Genomic DNA, 20,038 nt, shown 5'->3' with positions numbered 1-20,038 from the left:
GGGGGGTCTCTGCAGTCTTGTCAGCTGGGGTGTACCTGCCTGCTCAGTCCCAGCTCCCTGCTCTGGAACCCCTGGTTCTATGGCCTTGGCTATGTGAGCCGCTGGCCTTTATGGAGGAGCTGGGCCGAGTAGCAGCCTCGTTTTGTTCCCTGGCTCCTCTGGTGGCCCACCCTTGGCCCGAGCCCAGGTCATCAGGGACCCTGCCTCTCACCATCTCCCTTCCGCTGCAGAGCATCCACTGTCCTCCTCCCCACCCGTCCCCAGACCCTCCCCACAGGCGGGGGCCCTCGTGGAGAGTCCGGCGGTGACACTGCCCCTCAGAGACATCCTTTGTGCCCCTCTGGGGTGGGAGGTTGCGGAGAGCCCAGCCCACGCCTCTGTTCCCCCAGGTAATGGCACTGTGCACCTACCCGAACCTGTTGGACAGCCCCAGCTTCCCAGAAGATGCTAAGAAACGAGCCCGGCGCATCCTACAGGCTTGCGGCGGGAACAGCCTGGGTGAGGCCCCGACTTGCCAGGTCCCAGCGGGCGTGAAAAGAACGTGTGTTCCCAGCATGGGCCTGGCCGGGCCCCTCACGGCGGGTTATGTGTTGAACGAGTGTGTGAATGTGTGTGGGGTGGCCGACAGGCCGAGTCAGGGAAAAATACTCTCCTTGTCCGTGCTCTGTGAGCCTCCTGTTTGCCGAGCTGATGGGGTCAGTGCTGTCTCTTGGTGGATTGGGGGCACTTCAGGCTCGAGAGTCTGCATTTGGCAGGATTTGGGGTTTCCAGGGGGAGCCAGCTGTGACGCTGAGCCCACCGCACCCTCAGGGCAGAAGGTTGAGCTTGAGCCGGGAGGCCAGAAGGATGTACGTTGCCCAGCTGGTCCGGCTTCTCACTCCGCTGTGGCCCCCTTTGGTGGCTTCCTTGCTGTGGAGGTGCCCCCCTTTACCCACCACGTGTGTGTTGTGTTCCTGACACCGGCCTGTGCCCCTTTGTGCCCGGAGCCCACGCCCGGCCCCAGGGGGCTCTGAGTGGGGAGGCCCTGTGGATGTGAAGGCATCTTCTCTCCCTTCCCTGCTGAGGTGGATTTCCAGCCCCTGGGCGGCTGGCTCTTTGTTCTCATCTCACGTTCTCTTTCTTGTTTATTTTTGCCTCATTCCTTTGCCCAGTGGAATACATAGGGAATCCGGCTCCCCTTGTCCTGAGGAGAAGTTGTCCATAGGGCTTTTTAGGAAGCTTGCCTGAATGTTCCAAAACCTGGGACAGGGATTCTTGTGGCTCGTTCAGCAGGGTATCAGCTGCCCTCGGCCTCTCCGTCACCTCCCTGCCTTTCCCCTCCCCTTTCTGCTCTGTCCCTTTATGGACATCACTAGGCTTAGCCTTCCTGGCTGTGATCACCCCACCAGCCCTCCGTCCAAGCCTGTGTCCTTCGTGTGTCCCTCTCAGGAAGGGGCCCGCCGCCCTTTGCCTCCCTGCCAGCCAGCCTGGGTGGGGTGTGGGCCAGCACCTTGTGGGGCAAGGCCTAAACCACAAGCTGGCAGAGGGCAGCGCCACAGCTCAGAGGCCCGGCCTCCAGGCTCTTTCCCTCTGCACCCTCTGCCCGGCCCAGAGGACAAAGGCGCTTCTCAGAGATCCGTGGCCTTCGGCCTGAGGCTCCAGGAAGCGCAACCCAGAGGTGGGGGGAGGGGGGTTGCTGTCTGCGCGAATGTCTGGGGAACTGGGAAGGGATCTTGTTCCAGGGACAAGCCTCATCAACAAGTTTTTTCTGTGTCAGCCAGGCAGGGCTGGGGAAATGATGTGGGGAGGCCATGTCCATGTGAGTCAGGCCTGTCTGCGTTCTGTATGAGGAGCTCAGCAGGATGGGTGAGGGAAGTGCTCTCTGAGCCTCTTTCCTCATCCTTGAACTAGGAGATACTTTGTACCCACCTCCTGGGCTTGCAGGCAAGTTGCTGTTTGTGCTGCTCATCACGTGTGGAGAAGCCCCACCCTGGCGGTCACTACCTGTTTCTGCCCATTGTGGGAGGAAGGGCAGTGTTCTGGCAGAGGGTGGAACAATGGGAGTGGCGCTCTGTCAGCGAAGGCTTGGGTAACCTGAGCACTGTCCACAAAAATGAAGGAAATGGAAGCTATGCCCAGGGCCACCCTGACCCAAGGAAGGATTATAAAGGGGCTCACCTGGACGTGTTTTTATCATGCCCTTTAAAGTTATTTTTTATTGGGGCTTCATTTATTTTTTGTTTGAGTAATCCAGTTCTCAGGTTGTGTCCTGAATCTTAAGTGGGGTTGAGGTGAAACCTAGACACATCTGGGGGTGGCGGGAGATGGGAGAGAACACCCTCCTCCAGCCCCTCTTGGAGCCCGGGCTGTGGACCAGGCACTGCTCTAGGCCCTGAGGGACACTGGGGAAGGCAGGTGGAGTTTCTGTGCTCATGACTCACTGTCATATTTGGGAGAAACAAACATGGAAAAGAATTAGGACAAAAACATAATTCCCAGTTTTCATGAGTTCCTGGTGAACAAGCAGACAGTTATGGGGTTTGAACAAGGGATTCTAATGGAGAGGGAGGGTTTAAGGAGAAAGTGTTTCAAGTCCATGTAGAGGATGAGTAAGAGTATCTGCTAATGAATCCCAGACAGAGAAAATGGTGTGTGCAAAGGCCCTGAGGCTTAGGAGCTGAGTGTGACTGAGTGAAGGGGTTTGGATGCAATGACGCTGGGTGATTTGGCAGCTGTCGCTGATCTGTGGACTGTGGGAGGCAGGTTGCCGTCGGGTTCAGGGCAGAGTGTCCTACACAGGAGTGTGGTGGGGCGGGCCTAGCTGGGGGTAGGTGCTGCAGAGATGCACAGAAGAAATAGGTGATGGTTCCTGCCTGCAAGTCAACATGGGGAGGCAAGGATTCATCTATGGAAGGTAACTGGAGAAATCAGAAAGGCTGGGGTGAAGCCATTTCTCAGACTTCTTGAGAGTCTAGATCTGAGCTCTGAAGAATCAGGGTACCTCAGAACAAAACAGAAGATGGAAAGCCTGTGGCCGGCAGGAACAGAGAGCTTGCTAGTGGGGAAAGGCCTGGGGATGCAGGGAAGCAGATGAACTAGAGGCAGGAAGAAGAGGAGGCTTAGCTGGTGTGGAAGTGGCCAGGCCCCATGGAGTGGAGCAGAGGGCAGTGAAAGAAGGCAGAGGGAAACAGCACGGGAAGCTTTCTGGGCTCGGGAGCCCAGGAAATATCAAGACACCCAGTGGAAGGAGGATTCTCTAACAGTGGCGTCTGCAGATGCCTTCGAGTACCCCCAAAGAACGTGACAGGACTCTACTCTCCACCCAGATTTGGTGCGTGTTAATGTTTGCCACCTGAACTCTTAGAGGAGTGGTGCCGTTCCCCCCCAGTTTACAATTATCCGAGGGGATAGGCCAGCCCAGTGCTACACTCCCCCCCCTAGTTTACAATTATCCGAGGGGATAGGCCAGCCCAGTGCTACACTTCCCCCCCTAGTTTACAATTATCCAAGGGGATAGGCCAGCCCAGTGCTACACTTCCCCCCCCTAGTTTACAATTATCCGAGGGGATAGGCCAGCCCAGTGCTACACTCCCCCCCCTCCTAGTTTACAATTATCCGAGGGGATAGGCCAGCCCAGTGCTACACTTCCCCCTCCTAGTTTACAATTATCCGAGGGGATAGGCCAGCCCAGTGCTACACAGGCCCTTAAACCGGGCGCCTCCTGGTGGTGCTATTGCAGTCCTTAGGAGGAAGTTGGCTGGTTTTCTTTAAACGTGGTATAAAACTCAAATGGGATAAAAGAATATAGAGTGAAAGATCTGCCTCCCACTTCTGAGCCCAAGCCTCCTGGTTCATGTCCCCGAAGAATTCGCCTCGCCAGTTTGAGTCTCCTTCTAGAAAGATTTTGTGTATGTGCAGGCACCTATTTTCAGTTTTTTTTTCAAAAACGTAAGTAGTGGCCTGACATCCTGAAAACATTTGTATGCCTACAGTAAATGCACAGATACTAATGTACAGCACCTGTGCGTGCACGCCTGTGTAACCCGTGCCCAGATCATGACAACGAATGCTCTCAGCGCCACAAAAGGCCCCTGTGTGCCCCTTTGCCGAAAATACTCCCAAGCCCAAAGTGGTCACCGCTGTTTTTGAACTTCACTTTAACTGGTGGTTTGGATTTGGCTCCTAACTGGCGGCCTGAGCATGCTGTTGCCATAGGGTGAGGGTAGGTGCGTCATGCCCAGCAGCCCCAAAGAACCTGTGGTTAGTGCCTGTCAGGGCTCTAGATTCCTGGGATGGCAGGTGGTGCCATTTTAGGGTGACCCTTCTGTCAAGTTCTTTGGAACCGTGTGTAGGCAGCAGTGATAAAACCATAGCAGTCCCAGCTGTAATGGTTCGTGCTGTCGCGGAAGGCATGTAAAGCCAAGCAGGGTGGGTAGAGCAGGTATGAGCACCATTTAACTGGTTAGAAGTCAGGGCCTGGGATAATGCTTGAAGTATAAGTAGGTTCGGGTGGGTAGATGAACAGACGGGCAGATGGGTGGGTGAGTGGGTGGGCAGGTGAGTGGGTGTGTGGATGAATGGATGGATAGCAGATGAGCGAATGGTTGGATGAGTGGGCAGACGCTTGGGTAGGTGGAGGGATGACAGGATGGGTGGATGAAGCCCAGACAGGTGGTTAAGCAGCTTGCCACAATTCCAGAACCTAGAGCCGTGGGAATAGGGCACCACTGAGACTCCTTGACCTCCCCCAGCCTCCCACCCCCAGTTAATTATATGGATATCTCAGACTGCATGGAGCCAGATCTTCCCTCTAGTCACTGTCTTGCTTGCTGTCTTACAGGCTCTTACAGTGCTAGCCAGGGCGTCAACTGTATCCGTGAAGATGTAGCTGCCTACATCACCAGGAGAGATGGCGGTGTGCCTGCAGACCCGGATAACATTTACCTGACCACTGGGGCTAGTGACGGCATCTCTGTACGTGTCGGAGCGGCTCATTGCTGCTCACTGTTCACCCACATGAGCAGCCTTGCGCGTTAGGGCCGATGCGTGAGCCTGTGGGCTGTGAAAGGGGGGACAGGCCTGGGCAGAGAGGTTGGCCACCCTCTGCTCCCTGCTGTCTGCCCCACCTGAACTTTTAGAGAAGTGGTGCAGCTTTTAGAGAAATGGTAGCCTGCTTTCCTTACTGTGTTAAGTCTTTGTGAACCTGGACACTCCTGCAGCCTCAGTTTCCCTCCTCCAGCTGGGAGAAGTCACGGGGCACTTGAGAGTGATCTTCCTGGCATCAGCCTTTCTCCTACTCAGCATATATGCTGTCTCTCCTCTGCCAGGCACTGTGCCAGGTGCGGGGAAGTCGTGGGGAACCAAACACATTTGGTCTCTGCTTAGACATCAGTACTGGATCCGACTAGCACTAACAGCACATAAATACATGTCAGATCGCAAGCTTTCAGTTTCTCTTCTGGATGAGGACAAAGTGTTAACAGAAGGGAGCAGCAGGAACTCTGACCTGGGGCTGGTGAGGGCAGGAAGGTTTCTCCAAGGAAGGCTGAGCAGATAGAGATCTGGAGACTGCGTAGATGTGAACTCAGGGAGGCAGGGAGGGACAGATTCAGGGCAGAAGGTCAATATATGCTGAGGCCTTGGGCTGGAAGGAGGCTGCATGTTTGGAAATGGAGCATTGTGGGGCAAGCACACGTGGGGAGGGGCAGTTACCAGCAACGTGCTGGGAGGCAGGTGGAGCCTGAGTCGTAAGGTATTGTTGTCCTAAGAGCCGTGGGAGCCACTGAAGGATCTGAAGCAGACAGGGTCATAATTAGATTTACGTTCTTAAGCTTAAACTGTGGCAGGAGGGAGCATAGTAGATGTGAGAGTGTTTAGGAGACAAGAGAAGAGGCGGCTTGGGCTGGGCATCAGCCGTGGATGAGGTGAAGAGGGGCTGGTATCAAGGGGTCGATAGGAGAAGGGGCTGAACCTGTGGTCTGAGGTTCACCTGCAGCCTGTTCCCTTCCAGCACCCTCCCCCCATGCCCAGTCAGTGCTGGGGGCCATCCGCTCACTTGTCCTCCCTTCTTTTAATAAGTTATGTTTGTCTGTGTCTCTTGACCTCCAAGGCTCTTGTTTCGGATGTTTATTAAATGATTTCGTCCTTTGCTGAAGCCTCTCAAGTGCATTAAACTCTTCCTTGAGCCCGGGAGGAAACTGAGGCCCAGAAACCTTAGGTTCTGCCTGCTGTTAAGAGCCTCTCGAGGCATTGGAGATTCTAGTGTTGGACTCAGGCCCCCAGCCACGGCATCTTCCACTGTACGCTGCCATCACGGCGCCTCTCCATTCCCAGAGAAGCCCAGGTATGGGTAGAGGTTCCAGAGGCAGGTGTGGGGAAGAGTCTTCAAGATTTAGTGAAAAGAATCAAGCCGTTACACTGGCATTGTTGTAGCAAGGAACTGAGCCTGAGAAAGGCGCTAAGTCTTCATGTAAGGCTTAGAAAAGTAAAACTCACCCAGAAGAGTTTGGGCTTATTAATTCAGTGAATTACTGCCACCCCCACTAATGCCCCACAGGACTCCCCAGGCCTGATTTCTCAGGAATCCTGTAAACCTAGGGCTCATTCAATTTTGGAAACAGCCAGGTTGAAGCGCCACCTGGTGGCAGAAGCTGGGTATTTTATCCCATTTTCACACTCCTTTGTTCACTGGTCTTTCCAAGTCTTGGGCTCTGATAAGTTAGTGATCAGACAGATTCCAGGCTGCACCCCAGACATATATAATGAGTTTCAGGGGTGAGGTCACAATAATTCTGAGCAGGTCTAGTTTTTGGGCTACTTCTTTAAAAGACTTCTTTTAAAAATACTGACAGGTATTAAGTCTTTAGGTACCATGCATTGTGCTAAAAGCTTTAAAACATTTTGCTTATTCCTCGTAGCAGACCTCATTTTACAGAGGAGGAGAGGTAGACTCAGGGGAGTTCAGAAACCCACGTGTGGCTGTGCTGGAGGCAGGCGCTGGGTGACTGGTGAAAGGCGGGGTTTGCGGTCTTCTGGCTTCTGCCGCTGTTCAGCCCCTGGGCGTGGAAAGTAGCAGTGACCCTGTAAGACGTGACTTCTCTGTTGCAGACAATCTTGAAGATCCTGGTCTCCGGGGGCGGCAAGTCACGGACAGGCGTGATGATCCCCATCCCACAGTACCCACTCTACTCAGCGGTCATCTCCGAACTCGATGCTATCCAGGTGAACTATTACCTGGATGAGGACAACTGCTGGGCCCTGAATGTGAACGAGCTCCGGCGGGCCGTGCAGCAGGCCAAAGAGCACTGTAACCCCAAGGTGCTGTGCATCATCAACCCCGGGAACCCCACAGGTCTGTGCTTTACTTCCTCGCCAGTTTCTTGGGGTGCAGGGTGGCTGGTGTATTGGATGTCTGGACGCTAAAGAGCTAAGAAATAATGAAGTCTTATTTGCTCCCAGGTTCCCAATCCAACTCCAGATTTGCTAACATAAGATCATAAAGTTGGCTGCCAGCCATCTTAGGAATACAGGCCTTTTCCTGGGCAGGGTTGTATTGTAATTAAGACCGGTTCTTTTTCCTGTTCGTCCATGTACAAAGAACCTACTCTTTGAGGTCACACACAAATCATCACCGTTAATTGTAGGCCTAATTTTACCCTTACTCCTACTTGTATTTCTGAACCAGTTTTTAGATTTGCTGGTGTGTGCGTTTTTGTTTTTCTTTGACACAGCATTACTGTGTACTTTGAGGCCTGAAAAGGAAATGCCATATTAAAAACAAAAGCAAACCAAAAAAACCTGTTTCCAGAAGTTGGAAAGCTCTCCTAATTTTGCATATTTTTCTTCACAAAAAAAATGCACAGTTCTGGCTGTTTTGATCTTTCCAGGCTGCTGGCTTCATGTGCCCCAGATGCTATTTGGATGCCGAGAACAAGGGCTCCTCTCTCCTCCTTTGTTGAGATAAACTGGGTCAGGGCCAAAGCGTGGTGGAGTTGATTGTGGAATCTGCTCCTTGGGAACATCAAATGATGCTTCAATCAGCTGAAAGCTCCACTTGAATTCCTGGGTGCAGAAAATGGGCGCAGCTGCTCGCCTGGTTTATTCACACTGACTGCTTGGGGGGAGGGATGAGGGACCTAACCAGGGTACTGTAGGAAAATGACAGAGCTGAGTTCTCAATCCTGGCTGCACATTAGAATCAAAAAGGGAGCTTTTAAAAATGCCAGAGGCCAGGCCACACCCCAGAATCTCTGGAGAAGGGGCTCAGGCATCGATATTCTGTGTAACTGAGGATGAGAAGCACTGCCCTTGGATGATGCTTCTAAAACTTCAGCTTGTTAAAAACACAACTGCTGGGCCCTACATCTAGATATTCTGATATAATCAGGCTGGAGTGGGACTTGACAATTTGCATTTCTAACAAGCTCCTGGGTGATGCTGATGCTACTGGCCCCAAACTTGGAGTAGTAGATCCTGTATCTTAGGAAATACTCTGTATACCTAGTTTATATCGTAGGCTTGGTAACTTCTTGACCAGAAGCTTACATATATCTTCTGGCTGTCTGGGGAGAAGTAACTGCACCAGAGACTTTCCTATTTGGGGTCAAAGTGGGGGTCATGTGAGTGTGGTATTAATATAAGCAGTTTTTCAGTAGTCATGTTCGAATGTGAGAGTTGGACCATAAAGAAGGTTGAGCACTGAAGAACTGGTGTTTTTGAACTGTGGTGCTGGAGAAGACTCTTGAGAGTCCCTTGGACTATAAGGAGATCAAATAAGTCAATGCTAAAGGAAATCAACCCTGAATATTCATTGGAAGCTGATGCTGAACCTCCAGTACTCTGGCCACCTGATGTGAAGAGCTGACTCATTGGAAAAGACCCTGATGCTGGGAAAGATCCAGGGTAGGAGGAAAAGGGGGCAACAGAATGAGAGAATGAGATGGTTGGATGGCATCACTGAATCAATGGACATGAGTTTGAGCAAACAGGGAATCCTGGTGTGTTGCAGGAGTCGGACGAGACTAGCGACTGAACTACAACAACAAGCAGTTTTTCTAAAAAATAAGTTACAAGCAGGCTCAGGCTAGTTTTGCTCTCTGAGGTTTTTTTTTAGTTTCTGGTTGTGATACGCAGCCGTAGGATCTTAGTTCTCTGACCACGGATTAAACTTGAACCCCAGCAGTGAAAGCATCAAGTCTTAACCATTGGACCACCAGGCAGTTCCCCTCTGGGGTCTTAATGTGTGAAAAGCAGCTATTGGAGGATGGAGGATGGAAAATGGAGACCTACTTGTGATGACCATGTATCTCGTCTGGACCACACACTGTGACCACTTTGTCTGAGAGGTGTTGACATGGAGTGGGATATTAGTGGCTAACAGGGCTCTTTGGGATTCGAGACAGAAACTCACCTTGAGGCTTGAAGGGAGTGGACCTGTGAAGTCCAGGGTAAAGCAGCATGCTTGAATCAACGTCGTCATCATGGGAACCTCAGGCCATGACCCAGCTCTGCTCTGGGCTGGAATCCTCAGGAAGCATCTATCCTGGGAGTGGCCTTCCACAGGTCCAGTCAGTGCCCAGCAGCTGAGCGTCCCCCACAGGGCGCCTCACCCCTGGTTTCAACTGAAGCCCCGGGCCAGATTCTGTTGGCCCACACTGGGACACCTGCCCGTGCCTGACCTAGTTAAACCACTGAGACTGATTGGCTGGGTCTCTGTCCCTGGTGGAGTTTAAAGAGAGGGAGTTCCCCTAGGACAGCTGTGTGCTGTTGCTCAGAGAAGGGCAGGACTCTGGGCTGGTGTAAGCAACAGGTATCCCCATTAGTGTGTGGGACATTCCCTTGGCCCACCCTCTGGCAAGGGGCACTTGGAAGACCCCTCCGCAGCCTTTGGGGCCTTTAGCAAAGCTGCGTCTTCTCTGTGGTGTGCACACGTCTCCCCCTGCTGGGCACAGGCATGCCCTGCCCTCTGGAGATTATGTGGCTCCTTCTGCTCCACAGGCCTGTTCTGAGTGACTGCTTCGTCCCAGGCACTGGAGAGAAATAAGCTCTGTCCTTGTCCCACAGTTTGCATCTGTCACATGGGGGATTATTTGTGCACAGCAGGTCTCGTTTCCTCTCCTGGGCTGCTGGCTTCCTGAGGCCCGGCTCTTGCACTCCCCCTGGCGTTATGGAGAAGACTCTTGAGAGTTCAGTGGACTGAAAGAAGATCAAACCAGTTAATCCTAAAGGAAACCAGTCCTGTATATTCATTGGTAGGACTGACGCCGAAGCTGAAACTCCAATACTTTGGCCACCTGATGCGAAGAACTGACTCTTTGGAAAAGACCCTGATGCTGGCAAAGATTGAAGGCGGGGGGAGAAGGGAATGACAGAGGATGAGATGGTTGGATGGCATCACCGACTTGATGGACATGAGTTTGAACAAGCTCCGGGAGTTGGTGATGGACAGGGAAGCCCGGTGTGCAGCAGGCCGTGGAGTTGCAAAGAATTGGACATGACTGAGCGACTGAACTAAACTGGCATTATGTACCCTGCTCAACACCTTTGATACTCTGGATGCTCACACCTTTGCTTGCATTCTAACAGGGTACACTTGGTGGCATCGCAGCCCTGGAAGGGAAGACCAGGAGCATGTGGTAGGCAGACAGGCTGCCAGGATGGACAGCCCCTGTGTCTATGGGCACAGCAGCTGATTACTTGTAGCATCCAGGGGTGCTGCCCTTCCTAATTCCCAGAGCGTGAGCTTGCTTCATAGGAAGCCTGCTCGGCCTTTGTTTGGCAGGGACAGGTTGGTCCCTTAGTAAAGGAACTGGTTTGTGGCTTAGATTATGTCTGAAATCCTGGCTGAATCATACCATGCTCTTATAAGATACATCAATATATTTTTCTAAGACTTAGTCTTGTTATTCTTACATGGGTAAGAATATAGTTATTTTTATTTTTAACAAAAAGGTAATATACTCTCCATACTGCTTTGCATGAAGATGTAGATACATATGTCAGTAATACATGTGCACATACATACATACGTAGATAATATACATACATACGTAGATACTATACATACATGTAACACCCATAGGTACACATTTATGTCCTTGTGAGCATCAGCAGGCCTGCCTAGTACTTTTCCAGAAGCTGTGTGAGCAAGTCCACCATCCCAGGGCCACATCATTGTGGGCCCCAGGAAGTCTGGGAAAGGGTTCCTTTCTACCTTGAGGCATTTGTTCCTTTCCCCACTGAAACCTGCAGTATTTCCTGTGAGCTGGTGGGTGAATATTTTGCTGCCGGCACTCATTTCTCTAAGGTGGATGGAGTGATGAGTCCAGCCCTGAAGGGAGACCCTGGCAGGGACACCGTGGGTGCCTGCCAGCATCCTCAGCAGGCACAGCTCCCACATGGTCACTGGAGAAGCCAGAGCTGGTAGGCAGGCTCATTCATTCATTTAGAACTTCTTCCCCTGTGCTTACTAGGGAGGGCCCTGCTGGATGCCGGCTTTGAGGGTCGGTGCTGGGCCAGAGACATTGTCCCTGCCTCACGGAGCTTGTGTGGGGAGAAGGTATGGCCGGTGCATTTCTCATGGTGTGGCTGCTGAGGGGGGAGGAGGGGAGTGGGGCTGGATGATTTAGCTCCTTTGGTTTTATTTTCCTGCTGTTTATGATACGTCCGTGTCTTCTTGTCCTCTAGCACAGAATAATACATATATATCCTCCTCCCCCTCCACACACATACCTCTGAGAAGAATAACAAGAAAGTTGGGTGTGAAACACAACTCCCTACACATACCTGGCTTAAGTGAGTCAGAGGGATGGAGCTGACCCTAGGGGCTCCCTGGAGGTGACAGCAGCTAGGGAGGGTGGTCCTGTAAGATCACGAGGGAACGCAGACATCTGAGTGATTCTGGTTGGAATTCTCACCTAGGGACAAATGAAACACCCTGACAACCTACCTTCTGCTTTTGTTTGGGACTTTTTAGGTCAGGTGCAGAGCAGAAAGTGCATAGAAGATGTGATTCACTTTGCCTGGGAGGAGAAGCTCTTTCTCCTGGCTGATGAGGTAAGAGCAGCCTGGGCTCTCAGAGGTGAGGGTGTGCTTTCTCTTCTGGGGGAGGGAACCAGATCTGTTGTTCTATAGACAAAAGAACTTTCTAGATATCGGAGGAGAGATTCTAACAAGGTTGAGGATGTTCAGTGTTAAACAACCTGTGAGACTGTGACCGAAATCATCCCATATTGGTTTGGAATTTTGGTTATAAGTTTCAAAAATCTAGCCCAAACTACTTTAAACTTAACGCGGTGGTGGGGTCTCAGGAGTGGGGCTGGATCCAGGGACTTGAATCGTATCTTCCAGCTCCTCTTGTTCCATCCTGCTGCCTTGGCCTCAAACACGGGCCTGCTATCTTCCCAGCCTAGAAACAGAATTTATCTTCCTGGTCGTTTCAACGAAGCTCAGAACTGAGCTTCACTGGTGCAGTTTAGGTCAAACACCCATCACTGAACTGATTATTCTGGCCCAGTGGTTGCAATATGCAGACTGACCAGGCCCTAGGCAAGGGTTGGGGGCTCCCCCTATGCCCCCAAATGTGCAGATAGAGAGCTGGGAGGATGTTCCTTGAAGCAAATCAAGGGCCCCTTTCTCAAGAAGGGAGAGTGGGTGCTGGGTGGGCTGAATGCTGTGTCCTGTGAGGAGGGGAATCTTATCAACCCCAGAATCACTGCTTCCTGAACCCTAGATCTGGAGACAAACCTGCCCATTCTTTTCCTGCTTTGCAAGAAGCAATTAAAGACCTGTCAAATCCTATTTTCACTTCATTTCTGCGTGATTTCTGGTTAGTCATAGCTTCTAGCACGTGAGCTTCATTTCTGTGCTCCTTAGCAGCCCCCCACCACAGAGGTTATCCACCAAACCACTGCTGTGATCAATAGCAGATACTTAAATCTTCATTTCTAAAGGAAAGAAGGGGCAGTAGAGTGACCTGGTGCACGAACCTCTTCACTCAGGGTCTGGGAAGCGAGGGGGGGTGAATGGGGAAGGGAGAGGCCATGGAGGAGCTGGGGAGGGGAGGGAGCTCTGCCTGGCTTGTTGAAGGTTGAGCTGGCCTGACCCTCCTGCTGACCTACAGTGCCTCAGAGAGCCTCGGTTTCCCTGATCTCCAAACTGGGCATGGGAAGTTCATCTCCCGGGGCAGATGGAGCGCGTGCCTGCTAGACTGTATAGACGGGGAGGGACAAGAGGTGTAGGCGCTGCTCAGTCCAGGGAGGAGAGAATGACGGTGATGGTGGATGGAAAGCCGGGTGAGTGCCGTGAAGCGCTGAGGAGCACAGTTAGCTCTTCGGATGGGGAGGTCAGAGGACGGGTCCATGAACTGCTTTCAGCACTCATCTTATTGACAGGGTGAGCGTCACGCTCTGGGAGGAAAGCCTGCTTGGGCCAGCCGGGTGTCACTGGCACATGAGGCAGAAAGGAGATCTGGAGACTATGTGGGGCTAATGTGGGAGAATCCAGTGGGCATCCAGCCCGTGCCCTCCCCCCCAGCCCTTGCTTGTTCTGGAAGGTTCCCTTGGGCACATCTGGCTTAGATGTGATATCTAAGGCCAGCTTCACTGCAGGCAACCCAGGCTGCAGCCCGGGTGGCTCAGCTTCTGGGGCACGTGGCTGACTGTCCCTGTCCTGTCCCCTCCTGCAGGTGTACCAGGACAACGTGTACTCCTCGGACTGCAAATTCCACTCCTTTAAGAAGGTGCTTTATGAGATGGGGCCTGAGTACTCCAGCAACGTGGAGCTCGCTTCCTTCCATTCCACCTCCAAGGGCTACATGGGCGAGTATGTGTGCCCCCGCCTCGCTCCCGCTGCTCCTGGGCCCGCTGCTCCCACTGCTTCTCCACCCTGCCCCGCCTCAACCTACTGGACAGAGGTGGCTACTCTCGTCTACAGCTGCAGCTGATCTAAGAAGCAGGAGGAGGCAGGCCATGCTCCCCACGGGGAGGGCACTGGTGTGAGGGCATCCCCTATGCAAGGGCTCGTGTAAAATAAGGCTGTGACGAAAATGAATACAGGACCTGCAGCGGCTTCCAGCCCTAGTGTTTTCTGCCAGCTTTGTCACCCTTGCTGACACGTGACTGAACTCTGAGGGGCAGGGATGGCAGGTTGAATGAACAAATGCTGTCAGGCCAGTGGCCAAGCTGTGTGTGCGGGAGATCTGTATGTACCCTGCCTGAGCACCCTGTGACCTGTGGGGCCAGAGCGTCAGCTTCAACCCTTTCTTCATTCAGCCAATATTTATTGAGCATCTGCTATGAGTTCAGAAGTTCAGCAGTGAGGTTACAGCAGTGAGCAAACCACACCCATTCTGCCCTCAGAGTCATGCTCTAGTGAGGTCAGAGGCAACAGACAAATGAACACGATGTGTCAAGGACAGAAATAATCAGAGAAGAGGTAGGAATGCAGGGAGGCGGCGTCTGGTCACTAAAGAGTTGGACCCAGGGAGGGGAGGTGGGGAGCTATGCAGACGTCTAAGGAAACCGCTTCTGCAAAGGCCCTGGGTGGAAGGAGCAGCTGTTCGAGGAGCAGCAAGGAGACTAGAAAAGGGTGAGAGGGAAAGTGGCGCAGTTGAGACCAAAAAGTCACAGGAGGCCAGAGCGCCTGGGCCACTTAGGTCATCTTTTACTCGGAATGAGATGGGAGCCCTTAGAGGGTTTGCACAGAGGTGTGACTTCTCCTGGTTGCTGCTTGATGAGGGCAGGAAAGAAGCGAGCACTCAAGTCAGGAGGCTGTTAGAGTCCAGGGGAGATACTGGGGGCCAGGGTAAACGTGGGGAGATGTTGGATCCTGGGTATGTTTGAAGGTGAAGTTGATGGGTGTTGCTTGACGAAAAGGAGGGTGTGAGAGAGAGAAGTCAAGGATGACTCCCAAGTTTTTTGTTCAAACAACAGGAAGCATAGAGTTGCCCTCAATAGATGAGGATGTCTGTGGGTGAAGCAGGTTTTGGGGTGGAATTTGGAAGTTGGTTTTAGATGTGTAAAATTTGCAGATGCCTGTTGGATGTCCAGATGGAGGTGGATATGTGAGTCTGTGGCTCAGGGCTGATACCCAGCTGGAGATTCAAGTTTACGAGATGTCAGTGTTTGAGTTGTTAGTTAGATCTCCGAGCCTAGACATCTCATTGGGAGGAGTATAGTTAGAGAAGAGGTCCAGGGACTGGGCCCGGCCATCACTGCTCAAAAGTTAGGGGCAGAGAGGAGGAACCTGCAAACTAGACTGAGATGGCCAGGCCCGTGCATTTACAGCCAAGGACGTTCATTCCCCAGCATGTGGGAGTCGTACTGTGTGCCAGGTGTCAGGGTAGGGGAGAGGGTCTGGAGGCCAGTGTAACTATGAAGCTCCAAGAAATATATTGACCAGGTCAAGGGCGCTTCCCAGGTAGTGCTAGTGGTAAAGAACCTGCCTGCCGGTGCAGGAGATGTAAGAGACACGGGTTCGATCCCTGGGTCAGGAAGATCCCCAGGAGGAGGAAATGGGAACCCGCTCCAGTATTCTTGCCTGCAAAATCCCATGGACAGAGGAGCCTGCTGGGCTACAGTCCATAGGGTTGCAAAGAGTCGGACATGACTGAAGTGACTTACACACACACACACACACGCAAGGAGCTATCCCCTGGGATGGCTGCCCAGCTGTTCTTGGCTGTATTTGTTGTGTGCAGGAGTTGGTTTATGTTGTTCTTTCTGGTTTACCCTGGTAGCTGTGGTGCCTCCTTGCTAAACTTTCATGTGCTGTATATTGCTTTTCTTAAACAAATATGTTCTCTATTAACTCATTTTTCAAACTCAAGTGTGTTTATTACATACCTACCCATCGCTCCATCTGTGATATTGATTACTCTGGATATTGGTAACCCGAGTTGGTTGCCCTTAGATCCTGATTTCCTAGGCTCAGACTGATTTACCCAATTTGATTTTCTGCTTATGAGCAGAGGGTAAAGCAGGAAGATTCTTCTTTCAACTTTTGTTACGAAAATCCCTTCCAAGAGGCCAGAATTTATCTTCCTGCCTTGGAAAGGCCAGGTGATGGATCAGATGGGGCTCAGTCTTTGCCAGTTCTTTCTACAGCCTGATCCCAAAAGTGTTTTGCTGAGTTCTCATCGTATCAGCTGGTCTGAGGTTGGGTGGGTGTGGTGCACATACAGAAGAAGGTAGCTGATACCATTATTTCTGTGGTCATTAGTCTGAATGTTGTCAGTCACAGTCCAGAGAAGGAAGCATGGCTAATGGAGCGGATTTGCTTCTGAAAGTTGTTTTTTGTTGTTGTTGCTTTTTTTTAATGATTTCAGCTTATTTTCATGAGATCTGACTCTGTATCAGTCAGGATCCTTTTGGCAATAAGTAACAGAAGCTCAACATGAAAGAGGGTTTAAAAAAAACACATATAAAGTGAAGTCGGTCAGAAAGAGAAAAACAGATATTATATACTCACACGTGTGTACGGAATCTAGAAAGATGGTACCGATGAACCTTTTTGCAGAGCAGCAACAGAGACACAGACATTGAGAACAGACTTACGGACGCAGCTCAGGGTCAGGGGGAGAAAGAAGAGGTGGGATGTATGGAGAGAGTAACATGGAAACATACATTACCGTATGTAAAGTAGATAACCGATGGGAATTTGCTGTGCGACTCAAGGAACTCAAGCCAGGGCTCGGTGACAACCTGAGGGGTGGGATGGGGGTGGAGGTGGGAGAGATGTTCCAGTGGAAGGGGACGTGGGTAGACCTGTGGCTGATTCACGCTGATGTTTGGTAGAAACCGACACAATACTATAAAGCAATTATCCTTCAATTAAAAATAAATGAATTTTTAAAAAATCCATATCAGTAAAAAGTCAAGGAGTAACGTTGAATCAGGGGGCTTAAAAATGTCAGTGGGTCTCTCTCTCTACTCCTGGCTTTGTCCTGTTTTCTTTCTCAGCTCTGCTTTCCTACCCCCTCTCCCTTTTTTTCCTCTTTTTTCTTTTTCCCTTTTTTTGACCACACCATGCAGCTTATGGGATCTTGTTCCCTATCCAAGAATTGAATGTGAGCCCTTGGCAGTCAAAGCACAGAGTCCTAACCACTGAACTGCCAGGGAATTCCCTGCTCTGCTTTCCTTTGGATTCGCTTTGTCAGGCATCAGAAAGTTGAAGCAAAATCCTCAGGTTGCTGCTCACATGCCCACTTCTTGAACCTGTGCAAGGGGTGCCTGGCCTGAATCATATGCCCCTTTCGAGCAGAGCTAGTATGATACTAGTTAGCAGTCAGGCTAAGCTGCTATAACCAAAAGGCCCCAAAGTACAGCGGCTCACTATAGAAGACTTATAGACCCTAAGTATAATGACATTACTTTGCCAACAAAGGTCCGTCTAGTCAAGGCTATGGTTTTTCCAGTGGTCATGTATGAATGTGAGAGTTGGACTGTGAAGAAAGCTGAGCACTTAAGAATTGATGCTTTTGAAGTGTGGTGTTGGAGAAGACTCTTGAGAGTCCCTTGGACTGCAAGGAGATCCAACCAGTCCATTCTGAAGATCAGCCCTGGGTATTCATTGGAAGGACTGATGCTAAAGCTGAAACTCCAGTACTTTGGCCACCTCATGCGAAGAGTTGACTCATTGGAAAAGACTCTGATGCTGGGAGGGATTGTGGGCAGGAGGAGAAGGGGACGACAGAGGATGAGATGGCTGGATGGCATCACTGACTCGATGGACGTGAGTCTGAGTGAACTCCGGGAGTTGGTGATGGACAGGGAGGCCTGGTGTGCTGCGGTTCATGGGGTCGCAAAGAGTCGGACACAGCTGAGTGACTGAACTGAACTGATAATGGCTTATTACAAAAAACTAGGAATAAAACCACCGTATGACCCAGCAATCCCACTCCTAGGCATATACCCTGAGGAAACCAAAATTGAAAAAGACACATGTACCACAATGTTCATTGCAGCACTATTTACAACAGCTAGAACATGGAAGCAGCCTAGATGTCCATCAACCGATGAATGGATAAAGAAGCTGTGGTACATACATACAATATTAGTGAGCCATGAAAAGGGATGCATTTGAGTCAGTTTAATGAGGTGAGCAAACCTAGAGCCTATTATGCAGAGCAAAGTAAGTCAGAAAGAGAAATGTGAATATCGCAAGAGAAATGTGAATATCGCATACTGACGCGTGTATATGGAACCCAGAAAGATGGTACTGATGAGTTTATTTTCAGTGTGGCTATGGAGAAACAGACACAGAGAACAGACCTATGGACACGGCGGGAGGGGAGGAAGGAGAGGGTGAGATTATGGAGAGAGTAACATGGAAACTTACATTACCATATGTAAAATAGACAGCCAATGGGAATTTGCTATATGACTCAAGCAGGGGCTTGACAATCTAGAAGCGTGAAAGAAAATGACAGAAAAACAAAACTCCAGTGGCTCAAACAAGGTGGAAGTCTGTCTCTGTGATAACAGTTCAGAGGCAGGGGGAGTCTGGGACTGGCTTTACCCCACGAAGTCATTCAAAGATAGGCTGCTGGGCTGGCTCTGTCTTCTCAACATGTGGCATCATCTCTAGCACTGAGGCTTCTTGCTCTGGTGTCTGCCTTTCTTAGGAAGTGGGAGAAAGGAACAAGACTGCATGCTTTTAAGGAAGTGATGTGGGATTGGCACATGTCACTTATATTCACTTTCCATTGGCAAGAACTTGGCCATACCTGGCAGCTCAGTGTTGGGCATGGGGCTGGTTACAGGAGATTCTGGCCGGCTGGGTGCACTTAGTAGAGGTCTCTCTGTGACTGGTGGGTCCTCTCTCCCGCTTCGACATTCTAGGTGTGGCTACAGAGGAGGCTACATGGAGGTGATCAACCTGCACCCTGAAATCAAGGGCCAGCTGGTGAAGCTGCTCTCGGTGCGTCTGTGCCCGCCAGTGTCTGGGCAGGCTGCCATGGACATTGTTGTGAACCCCCCGGTGCCAGGAGAGGAATCCTTCGAGCAGTTCAGCAGGGTGAGTCGGCTGCGTCCCATGGCCTGTCCGTATCACTGCTGTGGCCGGCATTCACCATGCATAGTCTCCGTGGCCAGTCTGTCTCCAGATGAGCTCCAGGGCATGCTTGTGGTTCCACATGGTGCCTGACCCACCCCAGTAAGGCTAAGTCTCAGGGTGTAGCTGGGCTGTGGTTGAAGTGGGAGGACTGTGTGCATGGTGGGTGTGGGCACCTCTTCCTCCTCCTCACCTGTGAGCACCACGGAAGGGCAGGCGCTCAGAGGGAATGGCCTCATGTCCTGAGGACACAGCGGGCAGGGAAGGGGGTGATGATTCTGTTACTAAAGTAAAAGGGGGAATGGATGAGCATGCCATTGATTCTAGATCACAGACCTGCCTGTGGCTTAACCAGATGTCCTTGTAGCTTGAAGTGATGCAGACAGACCCTTTCAACCGCAGGTGACAAAAACCCAACTCTAACGAGTTTAAACACAAATGGAACTTATTGAAGAAGTCAGCTCCCAGTTCTTTTAGATTCAAAATCTTTCTTTTTAAATGGTGGCAAATTACACAGAACATAAAATTTGCCACTCTGATCTTTTTCAACTGAACAGTTTAGTGAATAAAGTACATTCACATTGTCCAACCATTACCCGCATCCATCTCCAGAACCCTTTCCCAAACTGAAACTGTACCCATTAAACAAGAATTCCTCATTTCCCCCTTCCCCCGCCCCTGGTAACCTCTCATCTACTTTCTGTCTCTGTGGATATGACTGCTTTAGGCAGCTCATGTATAGCATTTATCTCGCGGCTGGTTTATTTCAGTCGGCACGGTGTCTTTGAGGTTTGTCGCTGCCATGGCGTGTGTCAGAATGTGCTTCCTTTGGAATGCAGGGCAACGTCCCACTGCGTGTACGTGCTGTGTTCTGTGATTCATTCATCCGCAGGGCACACCGCTTCACCCCCCGGTCCAGCAGTGCTTGCACAAGTGTTGGGCTGCCTGCTGCATCTTTGGCCGCGTGCCAAGCTCCCAGCCTGTCCCTGATGTGCTCTGCCTGCACTTC

The 20,038-nt window shown here is 51.2% G+C and overlaps 1 protein-coding gene across 1 annotated transcript in view; it reads left to right on the top strand.

Moving 5' to 3' along the window:
- GPT2 (glutamic pyruvate transaminase (alanine aminotransferase) 2) overlaps positions 1–20,038 on the top strand; it is a 34,608-nt gene that overhangs the window by 9,181 nt on the left and 5,389 nt on the right. Inside the window, exons 3-8 of the mRNA XM_010843906.1 lie at positions 390–498; positions 4,820–4,953; positions 7,087–7,330; positions 11,954–12,033; positions 13,664–13,800; positions 18,819–18,993. Coding sequence (XP_010842208.1) covers positions 390–498; positions 4,820–4,953; positions 7,087–7,330; positions 11,954–12,033; positions 13,664–13,800; positions 18,819–18,993 — 879 coding nt within the window. The remainder of the gene's footprint in view (positions 1–389; positions 499–4,819; positions 4,954–7,086; positions 7,331–11,953; positions 12,034–13,663; positions 13,801–18,818; positions 18,994–20,038) is intronic.

The sequence above is a fragment of the Bison bison genome, unplaced genomic scaffold (genome assembly GCF_000754665.1).
Source record: "Bison bison bison isolate TAMUID 2011002044 unplaced genomic scaffold, Bison_UMD1.0 scf7180017864192, whole genome shotgun sequence".
In the NCBI taxonomy this organism is placed as follows: Eukaryota; Metazoa; Chordata; class Mammalia; order Artiodactyla; family Bovidae; genus Bison; species Bison bison.
This window is presented reverse-complemented; position numbering and strand designations above follow the sequence as displayed.